Genomic DNA, 14,941 nt, shown 5'->3' with positions numbered 1-14,941 from the left:
AGGGCCTGAAATCAAGAATGACTTTGTTCGCGAAGACCCGCTGTAATTTACCCCAAGCGAGGGGTAACTTATAGAATGGCAACGGACTAAGTTCTTATTCGTAAAATCTGCCATTTCTTTCTCAACTAACGGCGATACACAAATCTGAAACACGAGACATCCTATTCAACTGCCAGCATATAAATCGAATTGGACATGCCTGTGCCGTTAATTGAAATGACCGAAGCAAATCGACTGAGAAGAGAACAGCAAGAGCAAAGAGAGTGATGATGGTACTCACAGGAACTCCTCTCTGGTCTTAGTGCGGATGGGGTAGTGGGGAGTTGCCCGCGCCTCTTCAGGTTCCGAGCACGTCAGGTTCTCCACACTCAGCACCGACCGAAACCCTGACTCCGGAGTGGACGCCGGGCTCAATCCCACCCCCTGCGTCTTCCCGTCACAATCCTGCAAATACATGAACATATGCAGGATGTGTCTTTAGGTTAGGAATACCGGAAGTTAGTTGTAGGCCTGTTAAGTGCCGTAAGAATCCAAGCGGGATAAAATTCTACGGCCGTAACATTTAAAGATATTTATTTATAAAGCTGAGACACTAATAACGAAACTACGAGTGCTTAAAAGGGCAGTATTCGAACAGAAGAAAATATTTGTGCCCAGGAAGGATGGAGTGAACAATGCAGAATATTGCCACGTGTAGGGATGACTATAGTCGGGTTCCGGCTTCGATGATTGGATTTATTGCGCTTTATGTATTCACAGCTCAGAACTACAGGCAATTACAGCGCTATCGCTGATTTACAAACTTTACAGTTCATCGTTACACATGCACTAGGGTACTCAGTCATCACTAGTCGTATCCTGACAACGGATTTATAAGTCTCACTGTAACTTCAATCCACATACGAAGTCTTATTTTCACCGTCTATTTCATTTCAGCCAATATTCTGCGAATGCCAATTATGAGAACTCGACTGAATTCAATTCCTCTGCTCCCAAGCTCATATCCTGGCAGGCTGGCGTCTCGAAACTCGACTCTTTACTTCTGACTGCTATTCTAAGTCAAAGTCAAAGTCACATTGCGACTGACGGTCAGTCAGTCAGTCTTGGTGTCGAGCTTATGACCAGATATTTATTACTGTTTGACAGTTACGGTCTTGTTATTGTGGGGCGCCCTCTCTGACGAGAGGATGGGTCTGTCTTTTGTATATGCTGCTGGCCCTTGCCAGCGCAGTCTTTCTCGGGTCTGAGTCCCTAATCTATATTGCTGAACATTTCTTTATAACTATCTTCTATGGGCCACGCAGAAAACGCAGCCTCTATTGTTAAGGCGTGTTGACTGGTCCGTTGCCTAGAAATGGACGTCTTATTGCGCGCGTACGCTTGCGCGGGAATGTGTTTACCAAGTCGTTGCTTAACAATGGGTCTCTTTGTCACAATATTATAACGGCCTAGCTTTTAACTTGGTGCTTCATGTTGGTCATATAATATTATTGAAATCGTCGTGTATAAAAAACTGATTCGAATGGGGCTTAACAGTGGAGACACAGAATTTTGGCGATGAAGAATCTTGAAAACTGTAGTTTGGAAGAAAAGTGGAAGATAAGTTGAGATGGATGTTAGACAAATAAGTTGAGTTGATGTTGGATATTTGGAACGTGTTCGCCGTTGAATTTATAGGCAGGCTTTGTTATCTGTATCTTGAGGATCTGTTGCGAGGATTTGCTTGGTACATCACGTACGCATAATTCGAGTCTGTTTCTGGAGATAATGAATGTATGGATGAAGATGGTGGTGGAACCAGTTCGGAAGGACTGGGATCTACACACACACACACACACACACACAGTACGATAATGTAATGAGGCCAGCAACTGGTAGTTTGGAGAAAAAGTAACTCAATGAACATCAAGATGACTGCTGCAAGTGTCTCCCTGACGCCTTTCCAATAGCGGAGGCGAAAGGAACACAGACGTGGCAAAGAGGCCAAATGTTGCTCATACAGAAACCTGGTAAAGTGTGCTTTCAGATAAGTACAATTTTTATTTGATTGGTCTCTGGTGAAGAAATGCAGGAATTCCTAGTAGAATACAAGACAAGACAGGAGAATATATTGCTATGTATTTACTTCACGGCTAATATTTTTCTCTTTAATAAATCAAGAAGATCTATGAAGAATTAATGACATTTGTAATTTCCTATAAACGCTTCAGTCCGTGTGCACGTCTGAATTCGCAACAATTTTATAGAAATAATTATACAATTTCCTGACACTTCTATGTCATGATTGCCACTAATGATGATTCCAAAAAGATTAAACTTGTGGGGTGCAGTCTAGAAAGTTCCTATTGTGGCCATTTTTTTACTAGTTAGTGCACAAATAATATTTTCAGTAGAATCTGTAGTGACTATGTTATCCTAATTTAAACCTGAATGATTTGGACGAAGTTGCATCGCAGTCAGCTCTTGTATTCTCGAAATTGTTCATTGCTGAGATTTTAATCTAAAAGGCAACTTTTCGGAAGCAGATCCTGCATCTGTCTGCATCACTTTGAAATTCTGTATGCGCCCGGATGAAGTTCAAATAAAAAACTCACAACAGAAGGCGGACAAAATTAACATATGCTACGTGTACATACATACATACAATTATACACACGAACTTAATATGTATTTCCGTCTTCAAGCAAATGTAGTAGAGAGCATGTCCTAAACTGTTGGGTCGCATTCCCACACTGAGAGTGACCATTGCTTGAAGATACAGTGTGAAAGAATTCAAGTCATTTATACTTTTCCAAAGACCTTGCTGAATTATTGAGGTGGAATTCAGCAATAGTTCTGTCTTATGTATGTTCCTGAAAATCTACCTACCTACTCATGGCTCTACAGCCGCTTTTTGGAATTTGGCAGCTTTTTCAGTTTCTTGGTCTTCTACACAGACGGTAGGACTCCTTGGACGGGAGATTAGCTCGTCGCAAGGCCTCTGTCTACACAAACACAGAATAAACGCACACAGACATCCACGCCTCAAGCGAGATTCGAACCCACTATCGAAGTGTTTGAGTGGGCGAATACAGTTCATGCCTTAGTCAGCGCGGCCATTTTGATCGGCCCTGAAAATGTTAGCTATGAGTTATTTCTAAACATTGTTTGACCATGTATGCAGTGATTCACCTACTCACAGCCTTACTGAAATGAACTGAACATATCTCTTTATCGCGGTTTATGTCAAGTTACTCGCAGTGTCTGGACAGTACTCGCCGAAAGGTAGAATGATTGTTGAATTGAAAAGAAGTTGGAAGAAAATGGTCGTGGATTAACCGTGGTTATCTCTGGGCATTTCCATGGAGGGAGTGAGAAAAACAAAGACGTAACTTCAATCACGATGCCAAGGGCCATGGCCTATATCCTAACATAACATATCCCGAATACAAGTCTGGATGTTGCATTGCATTATGTTAGGCATGTTCTGTGCGAGATGAAAGGCAACAACATGGCGGACACGCAGGCAGTTCTTAATCTGACAAGTCACAGATTACTACGTGATCTCCACGACCTACAAAGAACGCCGCATATGGAAAGCATATTTCTCCATGCTTTTGTCTATCTGTCCACCTGCGTTTTGATTATGTGACAGCGCTTAAGCATTAGACATATTCTTCTAAATTCACTAATATTCACTAAACATTGTCGGGCAATTCCTAATATCAGCCACATTGGAGCATGTTTATAGTCCACTTGAGGCCAGAAAGATTGCACTCCGGCATGGTGTAGGAGTCCAGGCTTTCCGATATTCCTGCTCCTACAATAGCACCGATACTTCATGGCACTTCCGCGTGTTGAAAGGCACAAGATGGCTGCTCTCCTACCTTGGATATGGGCGGCAAGGAAGTCTCGGAGCCCGGCCGCAGCAGGAAGTTGCCAAGTGACGTGATGTTTACGTTGCCCAGCCGACTCACCATAAAGCTTCCGATGCGGCCGTACCGCGGGGTGCGGGGCTCGGGGGGCGGCTCCTGCTGTAACAGAGCGAGAACCTCTCAAAGTAGCAAGAAAGCGAGGGGGAATAGCTTTATGCTTTTGCATCATCATCATCATCATCATCATCATCATCATCACGATTTTAGTGTTGCGGTCATTATCACCGATATTAATAAACCCCGTCCAAGGAGTCCTACCGAATGTGTTTAGATCAAGAAACCGAAAAAGCGACCAAGGTTCAACAAAGGACTGTTGAACCATAGACAGACAGATTTGTCAGAGTTGGTGGAATAAAACAGACTTCGTGGTTTTAGTCCGCAGGCGAACTATACCGACGGAGCGACCGCCGCTTGTCTGCGAAATTAGTGCCAACTTCAGCGGATAGAGGATGTCGTGTTGTCAGCGCAACGAATCCCCACGGCCTTTAATTTCGATTTTCTTGACCGGAGCCGCTATTTCCTTGAAATGGTTCCTCAATTACTTTCGCAAGGCTGAGTGGACCCCGTTACAGACTCACTACTTCTCAGAAAATCTGGTAGCGCCTAGAATCGAACCCGGACCTCTCGATCTGTAACCATGAACTCTGACCACTAGACCAGAGAGGCGGTCCGTAGTTGGTGTAATAATTAATAGAAATGATAGAATGGTTCGTATTGGAGATAGACCTGCATGTAATTTCAAGAAGAAAATGTTTTTACTGGAACTACCAATTGAAGATTGTATTTATCCAGTTCTCCTTATAGCTAATTATTTAAGGTGAAAGAGTTTGTCGTGTTTCTTTGTTTGATGACGAAGTAGGCGTGACTCATGGGAGTCTCATTTGGAAGTCGTCATTAGTTCATGTCGCTTTATTGTGACACATAAACACAGCAATACTCGGCGTATGCATTTAAACACGAGACACAAACGTTAAGAAAAGAAGCGACTGATACCAATCGCTCTATCCCAGGCTGCAGGTGCTTTGGCACAGACATCGTTGTGAATGCTGGACAGCAGCACATGGATGGCCTAGATTCGAAGGCACGGAAAAATATTGCGCAACGCGCAACTATAAACGATCATGGATAATGAAATGAACCCTTGAGTTATGCAGCCCACCTGTCAGTTTCAGAATTGCATGTCACACAGGCGTAGGACTAACTACAAATGGGAGGGCAGCAAATATTATTTTCATTTTCTTATCGTATCTATCTCTCTGGTTTAAAAGTTTTCAACCGTCACACACTGTTTGCTCACTTTTACTTCCTCTCTTAGGCCGCGCCATAGCTCAAGCGGTTAGTCGCTAGCTTTCCACCGCGGCGGCCCGGCTTCGATCCCGGGTCTGGTCAAGTGGGATTTGTGGTGGACAAAGTGGCGCTGGGGCAGGTTTCCTCCGAGTACTTCGGTTTCCCCTGCCAATCTTCATTCCATCAATTGCTCCACAATCACCCTCATCTATCATCTGGGGCTGGTACCATAGGTCAGAAGTGGCCGCAGTACAAGGGACTTAGTCCCACTCCAATAGCAATAAAAAATACTTCCTCTCTTATTTTATTCATTTCAATGTTTATTCATACAGTTTTAAAGTTCTTAAAATAAAATTTCCAAAATGAAATATTCGCCATGTACAAGCTGCACACAACTTGTACTAAACAACACAGATATTTTGTCGTAACATTAAAATCCTCATGACAAATTTTGCGAGAATTTTGCCTTTATCCGGTTTTTGCGCCAAGCTTTTCACTTTCCAGAACACTGCTGGCGGGCGAGTCTAAAAAATATTAGTGTATAAAGAGGCATTATTAGACAGTCTGATGTAAGAAAAGCTGTAGATTTAATAGTTTTGAAAAGGGTGGTGGCCAGTGACTTTTAGATTCGTCATGCAACAACCATTTTAATCATTCAATAGTGTCATTTTATTGGCGTGTGTAATGAGCGTCCCGCTTTTAAGTGTAGGGTCCTAAGTTCTCTGAATTATAACCCTAACTTCCATTACCCGCCACCACATTCGAAATTAACTTTGGTGCCTACCCAGTGGATAACAGTTACTGTTACTATAATTATGGAATTATTATTATTACTATTATTATAAGAAGCCGAGATAGCGCAGTCGGTACAGCGACTGGCCACGGGCTGAACGACCGAGGGGTGACAGTTTGAGTCTCGTTAGTGGCAAGAATTTTCTTTCCTCCATATCTTTCAGACCGGTTCTGGGGTCCACCCATGTTCCTATGGTTACCGGGGGTAAAACGGCCGGGAAGTGAAGCTAACCACTCACCTCAAACTAAGGCTGACGTGAAGACAACATGGGTCTATACCTTCCCTCTCCATACGGCTTCATGGCCTAGTGCTTAATTTGTTAAGCATAGAGAAAAATATTACCTTGTTTACTATTATTATTATTACTATCATCATCTCTTGTCACAGGTTTATTTCCTGGTATTCCTTTTCTTGAACCAGTGATGCACCTCACCACTCAGGCTTCAAGCTTCGCACTGTAGCACTTTCCGTAGTATGTGTGATGTTCCCAGGATAGCTGTTTTTTGCAGTGAATCTATGGAGTGCTTTCCAGGAATTAGTTCCAAATATTTTCTCAACCCTCTCGTAACTGTACCCGTGGCTCCAATAATTACTGGTATCACAAAACATTTCATGTTCCACATTCGCTGAATTTCGATGCTTAAATTTTTATATTTTAATTTTTTCTCTGCTTCTTTTTGTACTACATTTCTGTCTGATGGTACTGATACATCTATAAGTATGCAAGTTTTCTTTTGTTTGTTTTTAATTATTATGTCTGGCCTGTTTGCCAGAACCTCTCTGTCTGTTTGTACACCTTGGTTCCATAACACCGTTATATCCTCATGTTCACATATTATTATTATTATTATTATTATTATTATTATTATTATTATTGTATAGATTGTCTTGTTCTTGTATTATGTTTGTGTGTGTTTTGTTTCATCATTTACTCATACCTACCTCTTTGTAACTCGCCTCTGGACTGTAAAGTTTGCCCGTAATTAAATAAGAATTTAACTGAACAACTATATGCAGCGGTTGGGGTATGAAGGAGCTCACTCAACTCTGCACTCAATGGCGAGCTGTACAATTTGTGGACATTCACGCCATTCATACGAACTTATAGCTCAGGTCGTTTTACTTCAGCTGCATATATTGAGTATCTATGGTGAAACTTCATAGGCATCACGGAACTAAATCCAGAAATGTGAAACATTTGGAGTTGTAGGATCTTGTAGGCGGAAATGTTGTTTGGCACAAAAAACACAAAGGGAACACGTATAAGAGAGGGCATCTCCCACTGTCTACAAGTATATTTCCTAACCCACTTAATTGATTTAAAAGAAATCTATTACTTCTGAGGTTGTTGTTGGGGGCGGGGGGGGCACACACTAAAACTTAACTACAGAATTTAATTAATTTTGTATCGGTACAAGCCTATCTGTACTTTACATTAAACTAAAATCATACATTACTGATTATCTCAAAACATATTCGTTTAATAAATTAGATCTACAAATCTACAACTTTCTTTTAAGAAATCTTCGGATATCGTTAATATTTAATTAAACAGAAGTCAGAACATTTTCTCTGCTCAGTGTCATATGCTTATACATATTTTTCTTTTCTCTATGGTTCTACAGCCCTTTTGACCTTGGCCGCTTTTTCAGTCTCCTGATCCTATACACAGTCGGTAGGACTCCTTGGACGTGGGATCAGTCCTCGCAATGTCGCTGCCTACACACAGGATAACGCAAAAAATAAAAAATAAAAATAAACGCACATAGGCGTCCATGCCTCGAGTGGGATTGAAACCCACGGCCCCAGTGTTCGAGCGGCCGAAGACAGTTCATGCCTCAGAGCGCGCGGCCACTGTGATCAGTATTTGTTTATGTACAAAATAAAATTAATTTGTTCAATTATTTTTTATTGTATGTTGGAGAACGCTTCTTGGCAACAGCAGCTTCACTGCATGTAGCTGAACTGCCTCTGCACTACTAAGTGGTACTTATGTGGGCATATGTCAGTAGGTGGCTATCAGCTTCAGATGTCAGTGCATGTACTCACAATTGCTGGGAGCCTAATGCTGGGCAGGACCGGGTCACTGCATGACCTCTGTCCGTGTACGCGGCCTGCCCCCACGCCCACTCCAACAGGAGGCTGTTCCGTCTGCGGGACTCCAGTTGGAGTGGCAATGTAGGGTTGCCCGCAGAAGGGGCAGGCGGCCCTTAGTCGGGGCCCTGGCTGCTGGTGGTGATGTATAGTCACTCTGCATGCTGTGCAGGTTGTCACATGCTCTTCTTCAGCCGCGGTCCCTGTCTCGCCGACATCACGGTTTTTCCCTGGCCTCCCGTAGACAGAAACTTCTCGGTGCTGACCGTGGCGCTGAAACGTAAAAACCACTATTTTCGCAACGCAAGACACACTTGGTCCCTCATTGCCACTTATTTCTAACTATATCTGTCCAAAGAAATCAGTTTGCAAAACATGTGGATCGGTAACTTTCACTCTGAGTAAAACATCTTTTATGAATGAATGAATTTGTTAATTAATTCATTTATTATTTATTAGTTTCGTGGGCTGGGGTGAGACCGAGCCCACTTGGCACGTCGGCCACTGATTGGCATATTGTACCAGCCCCGGGTAATGGATGAGAGTTGGGCATTTGGTAAATGAGAATTCGCAAGGAAAACCGAATTACTTGAAAAAAAACCTGCCCTACTTCCACTTCGTCGACCACAAATCCCGCATGACCTGACCCAGGTTCGATCTCGGGCCGCAGGCGACTAACCGCCTGAGCTATGTCATGACCTTTGTAACACGCTTAATGTAAGGAGAAGAACGGGAAAGGAAAATAAAGAAAAAACAGAATAAACTAAAAGGGTGGGAGGAAAGGATACGTGTAGAAAGAAATAACGGAAGGAATGGAACAAAGGGTAGACGAATAAAGCTCGGCTCCATATAATCTGCCTTACTGACAGCGTTGTTAAATAGACTACAAATGACAGAAGAAAGAAAGAGAAAGGAAGAGGGCGAAGAAAGAAGAAGAAAGGAACGAAGGCAGAAGATAAATATATAGCGTAAGAAGATAAGATTAAATGACTGTTTTCACGCATTTCTACTCTTCAAAGTACACTCATTTCTTCCCTTTTCAGATTATCCTAGACATGCTGGTCTATTTCCTTGCTGATGGGCCTATGCATGCCGCAGTATTCTCTTCTAACTCCAGAACGAAAAAAAAAGTTTTACATGGAACTACTTCTGCTGAATGAACCAAAGGCTAAGGCATTAATTTTTCAATCGTTCTTGCGAATCCGAGACTAGTGGGCTGGTATATTATCTTCTTTTTCTTTCCCTGTGGGTGTTTCTTGCATCCCGTTTCCTTATCTCCTTGTAGTTGGTTGAGAGTCTATGCTAGAAGCCGGAAGGTCGCGGTTTCAAGTCCCGATGAGGTCAATGGATTTTTTTCAATTGACCTAATCCTTCCAGCCGCACTATAGGCCTGGGGTCGACTCAACCTCTAACATAAATGAGTACCAGAAATATTCTTGAAATGTTCTTGGGGGTAAAGGGAGGCCGGCGCGTAGGACTGGCAACTTTGCCGCCATCTATCAGCCAATTGTCTAGAAAATGTGGGAACCTCAACATCTCACAACCCTATGGGCCTCCACGGCCTGTTACAGGGATAGCTTTACTTACTTTTACTTCACTTTAATTTCCCATGTGTACATTAACTCACCTCCATCGAGTGTCGAGATCAAGGCGGACAGAGCTATACATCCACTTCCTGGCATAGTGCTCAAGTACACAATTAAATACAAGGGATCTACCTACCTACCTACCTACCTACGCACCCACCTACACGTATCTATCTGTAGTTTTATAGCCCTTCTGGACTTTGGCTCCTTTTTCAGTTTTTTATTTATACACAGTCGGTAGGACTCCTTGGACGGGGTAGCAGCCCGCCACAAGGCCGCTACCTACACACAGAACAACACAAACACAATAAGAGCACACAGGCATATATGCCTCGAGTGGGGCTCGAACCCACGATCCCAGTGTTCGAGTTAGAGAAGACAGTTCATGCCTTAGACCAGTGTTCCGCAATCGGTGTGCCGCGGCACAAGGTGAAAGGTGTGACGCGAACTTTTACTATTGTAAGAAATTGTCTTGTTTTATTCGTTTTATTTTATCCCAGTTACCGTGTTTCATATGCTTGTATTTTATTCTCAGCCACTGCACTGTTTAAATAAGATGATGCTTCTTTATTCTTCATTACATGCCGTGATTTTTTATGCACAGTAATGTTCTATTCTAAGAAATTAAACGTAAATTATTTACTCACAGTTGTTGTTATATCATAGTTTTCATTATTGATTTATTTTTATTTTTCTAGCATCTACGCAGCTTCTTTGATATACTTGCCGCGTGTTCTGTGTACGTGCATTTCCCGAAAACTGCAGGGATTAGCATGGGTTTCCCTGTCTTTTATAACGCTATTTTGGTATTTGCCCCTGTTTGTTAGAAGTTAGAGCTTCTTCAACTTTATGACTTTCTTCCTGAAACGATGCACCCACCGATTGTGGACTTCATTTAAAATTATAAATATTTCAAAAATAAGTCGGTATAGTGTCACATCTTCCGTTTGAAGAGTAGAGGTCCCGCGCCTTACAATTGTTTCAATTCTATCACAGCTGTGCTCTGAAGTGGTTCGAAAATTGTGGTTGCTAGTTAGTCTTGCTATTTTCTATTAATATTAGACTACTTTATTTTTCCAAGATGGATAAATTCCTTATACGGAGTGTTTCGTCCGCGAGTGCAAGTAGTGAAAGCATTGAGCCCGAAAAGGAAACAAGAATTAATACACCGACTGTATAGTGATAATTACTTATCTTACGGGTTTCTTTGGTGTGGTGATAAAACGTGCCCAATCCCCGAGTGTATCGTTTGCGGTGAAAAACTCAGTAATGCTGCTATGGTTCCCAGTAAATTGAAACGACATTGTCAACAAAACAGTCTTCTCTATCAAGCAAAGGTGTCAATTATTTTCGTCTCTTGTTGGAACAAAACAAAAAACAGAGAACGTTGATGACTGCGACAGTACGTGTGTCAGAGAAAGTACAGGCAGCAAGTTATAAGGTAGCTGAAGTTATCGTAAAGGCCAGAAAACCACACACAATAGCTGAAACGTTGTTAATGCCTGCTTGTAAAGAGATGGTGAAAATAGTCCAGGGTTCAGAAGCTGCTAGTGAAATTTCAACAATTCCTCTCTCTGCTGACACAAGCAGTCGCCGAGTGATTGACATGTCCAGTGACATTGAAGCCATTATGAAGGAGAAAATCAACAGCAGTCAGAAGTTCTCGCTTCAGATCGACGAGTCCAGCGATATTAGCGGCTACGCACAACTTCTTGCTTACATTCGATACATCGATGGAGATGTAATTGCAACAAATTTCTTTCTTTGCAAAGAACTTCCCGAGCGAGCCACCGGTGAAGAAGTATTTCGTGTCACTAGTAAATATGTGTTACATAATGAATTAAAATGGAAGGATTGCGTTAGTGTTTGTACAGACGGAGCCGCTTCTATGACAGGCCGTGTTAAAGGGTTTGTAGCTAAAGTACGCGAAGTAAATGCTAACATACGATGCGATCATTGTCTCATTCACCGCGAAGCCATTGTTGCTAAGTCTTTGCCATCTTCTCTGAAAGTTGTGCTGGACGAAGTAGTAAAAGTCGTGAACCTCATCAAATCGCGGCCCCTCAATTCGCGGCTTTTTTCCGTTTTGTGTCAGGAAATGGAATCAGAACACACTGCACTCCTACTACATACAGAAGTACGGTGGGTATCACGAGGAAAAGTGTTAACGCGAATATTTGAACTTAATGAGGAGGTACGTGCATTTTTGTCTGTTGAGCGGCATGAGTACGCAGATTTATTTGCAGATGATGAATGGATATGTAAGTTGACATATCTTCCGATATTTTCGTACACTTGAATGAGCTGAACAGAAAGATGCAAGGTAGGAACGAAAATAAACTAATGTGGATAAGGTATAAGGAATTGTAAATGAACTGAATCTGTGGATACAGAGAATTACAGATGGGCCGTTTGAGATGTTCCCGACCGTATGGCCACTTGCTGACGGCAATAAAGTGGTGATGGACACAATTAAAGAACATTTAGAAATGCTGCAGCAGAAATTCAATAAGTATTTTGGGGAGAGAGTACAAGATTTCGACTGGCTTCGTGATCCATTCGTTGCGAATTCAGAACATCTTCCGATTAATATACAAGAGGAACTCGCAGATTCAAAAGCAGACAGAACATTGAAACTAAAACTTCTCGAAGTGCCTTTGGGTACGTTTTGGTTGGCAACAAGGAGTGGATACCCGACTATCTCCGAGATGGCAGTTAATATGTTATTGCCATTTTCAACTACATATTTGTGTTAACTGGTCTTCTCGACGTTAACTGAAATTAAGACATCAAAGAGGGAACGGCTCAAATCATCGATGAAGAAATGAGACTTCCGTTGTCAACGATTCCACCACGGATCAGTCGCCTGTGTGCAGCTGCGCAGGCGCAAGTATCACATTGAAGTTATGAGTAGAATTACTGTATTTACTTTAATAGTAATAGAAATGTATTTTCTACACTCTACAGTGAATTAAAGTTCATTAATTGTTAATAAATGCACGAGACGATTTCTGTTTAATGATAATAAAATAACAATATGGTAATATTATAGTAAAAATTGATCATGTTAAGTATTTATATTAATTGTCTGATATCGTGCGTTCTTGAGGGGGTAACATTTTGGTGTGCCGTGTTGAGTCATGGATACATCATGGTGTGCCGCGAGTAGAAAAAGTTTGCGGAACGCTGCCTTAGACCGCACGTCGAAAATATAAGGGATAATTGTACCTTTTACGTCTTACAGTGTATTATTTATTGTCCATTACATTGTTCCATATTGTTGTGCAATATTAATTCAAGTTCAATTACGGCATCACTCGCTGAAGTCTGGCTATAAGATATATTTTACAGAATCTGTCGTTTATTTGCCAGCCTTCGATCTGATGAAGGAGAACTTTATTTAATGAGGCTACAGAATAGAAAAGCTTCCATTTTACTTGAAGACTGAGATGTCCTGAAATTATGCATATATTTCGTCCAGACAGTGACCAACTTACGAAGAAGATTCTCCCGCAATATTTCAGAGATCGTACGTTTAATTAACCCGTGAAATTCAGTTTCGGTGATCGAGATGACTGGAAAGTTGAAAGGCTGTTATTCTGTTTCAGGCGAGAACATGAAGTGCACACAAATTACGGCCAGGACACATCAACAGAATAGACAGTTTCGGTAGTACAGAAATAAATGAGAGAATAAAATTAAAAGTCCTACCCGAGGAATAAAGCCTTATCGCGGAAAATGGGTTTGCGCGCCCAAGTGACCTTGAGAGCTATGCTGGCGGGAGTGTAAACTCCTGGTAGTGACACCCATGTGAGACAGGTTAAAAGGTAGGGGCCGGACGAATTGTAGTCCCTGGACTTCCAGGTTGGGTGATGGGACTGGGGCTAATGACAACACCCAGGAAAAATTTACTGCTACGAAACCACACAGGAGGCCAAAACTCACACAGGTTATAACACCAGCAAAGCAAAGAAGAAAATTAAAACTCTTCATGAGAAAATAGTTTGTGAAGCGGGAATAAACTAACTCAGTGTACGACTAAAATTTTTTCTTATAGTTGTAAAAAATATATTATTTCCTTAGTAGAAAATGTCTCGATCATCAGAATAAATTAACCTATTATCTCCCAATTGAAGATTATGAGCAAATGATTTATTATTCAGTATCTTTTAGTCATTTCTAAAAATCTTACCGCATCAGTATCGACGTCTTCGACATCGTCATCCGAAGAACTCCTGAACGTGTTCCTGAACCTCTCCCATACCCACGACATAGGTACAGAACTACAGTTCGTCGGCACTTCTCAGCCCTACCTGATCAATCCTAACATTCCGGGCTTAATGTACTCACAAGAATTCTTGTTGTGTGTTATTAACCACAGGCTGATCTGTTCAGCAACAAAAGAAATTCCTATGCATCTACACACTTCGTCATACGCATTCATTGAACTCGTTTGTTTCAATACATTTTCTAGTTGTATATAGTAATTGATTGCTTTTATTGTTCTCAATTAATATTATCATTTTGGTAGTTCATAAAACCTCCAAATTTAAACACAGCATCTCCAGAGCGGAGAGTTTAGGGTTGCAGAGTTTAGACTACTATTTCTGTATGATTATGACACACAATGGGGCACTGTCTGAGTGATACTGTTCAGCTGTAGGTTTCTTTTGTTTCCTCTTGACTTTAACAAAAGATGTCATTTAAAAATAATTATTATATTACAGTCGATGAGTAGGAATTCTAGATATTATTATAATTCTCTTTAAGTTCAACGATTCTCTCACCCTGCTAACAATTATATTCGAATCTAGTGGTTTCTGTTACAGATGCAAGAAGTGACTTTTATAAAACTGTTTCTTTCAATGAGGAACACACGCTCTACATCACAAACACACGCTCGCGTAATCCCTAGCAATGCAAAGTTTGCGAACTGGGCTACAGCGCCCGACTTTCGCGGTGGAGGAACATCTGGACACAACTGCCTACTCGTGCCTACTAGTCATTCCGTGGACAGGTATGCGGACACGCTATCCCCTCCCCTGTGATGGATATTGATCCAGCGCCTCGCCACCTTCCTGTTCCCTTCAGCCCTCGGTAAAGGTCATTTCTCCCACACGCAATCAAGTGTCCGCCGCTTTACTCTCACTAATGGCCACATTAAGGTAACATCACTTTATGGAGATCCATCAAACTTCTTCTGGTGTTTAAACTAATAGTACATCAAATAAAATGAAGATTAAAGTATAAGAAATATAATTCGAATT

The 14,941-nt window shown here is 41.6% G+C and overlaps 1 protein-coding gene across 2 annotated transcripts in view; it reads right to left on the bottom strand.

The window, feature by feature from the left end:
- Positions 1-14,660, bottom strand: part of LOC111874513 (probable E3 ubiquitin-protein ligase HECTD2) — a 60,988-nt gene extending 46,328 nt beyond the window's left edge. The window contains exons 1-4 of one of the 2 annotated variants that reach the window (XM_023870076.2): positions 13,867-14,660; positions 8,044-8,361; positions 3,867-4,013; positions 281-444 (exon numbers count right to left, since the gene is read on the bottom strand). In XM_023870076.2, the coding sequence (XP_023725844.1) occupies positions 281-444; positions 3,867-4,013; positions 8,044-8,361; positions 13,867-13,947 (710 nt within the window). In that variant the 5' untranslated portion in view covers positions 13,948-14,660. The remainder of the gene's footprint in view (positions 1-280; positions 445-3,866; positions 4,014-8,043; positions 8,362-13,866) is intronic. The other variant, XM_023870077.2, reaches the window with a different exon arrangement.
- Positions 14,661-14,941: the final 281 nt, after the last annotated feature.

This window comes from Cryptotermes secundus, unplaced genomic scaffold (assembly GCF_002891405.2).
Source record: "Cryptotermes secundus unplaced genomic scaffold, Csec_1.0 scaffold629, whole genome shotgun sequence".
Taxonomy (NCBI): domain Eukaryota; kingdom Metazoa; phylum Arthropoda; class Insecta; order Blattodea; family Kalotermitidae; genus Cryptotermes; species Cryptotermes secundus.
The sequence above is the reverse complement of the archived record's forward strand: the minus strand, read 5'-3'. Positions and strand labels throughout refer to the sequence as shown.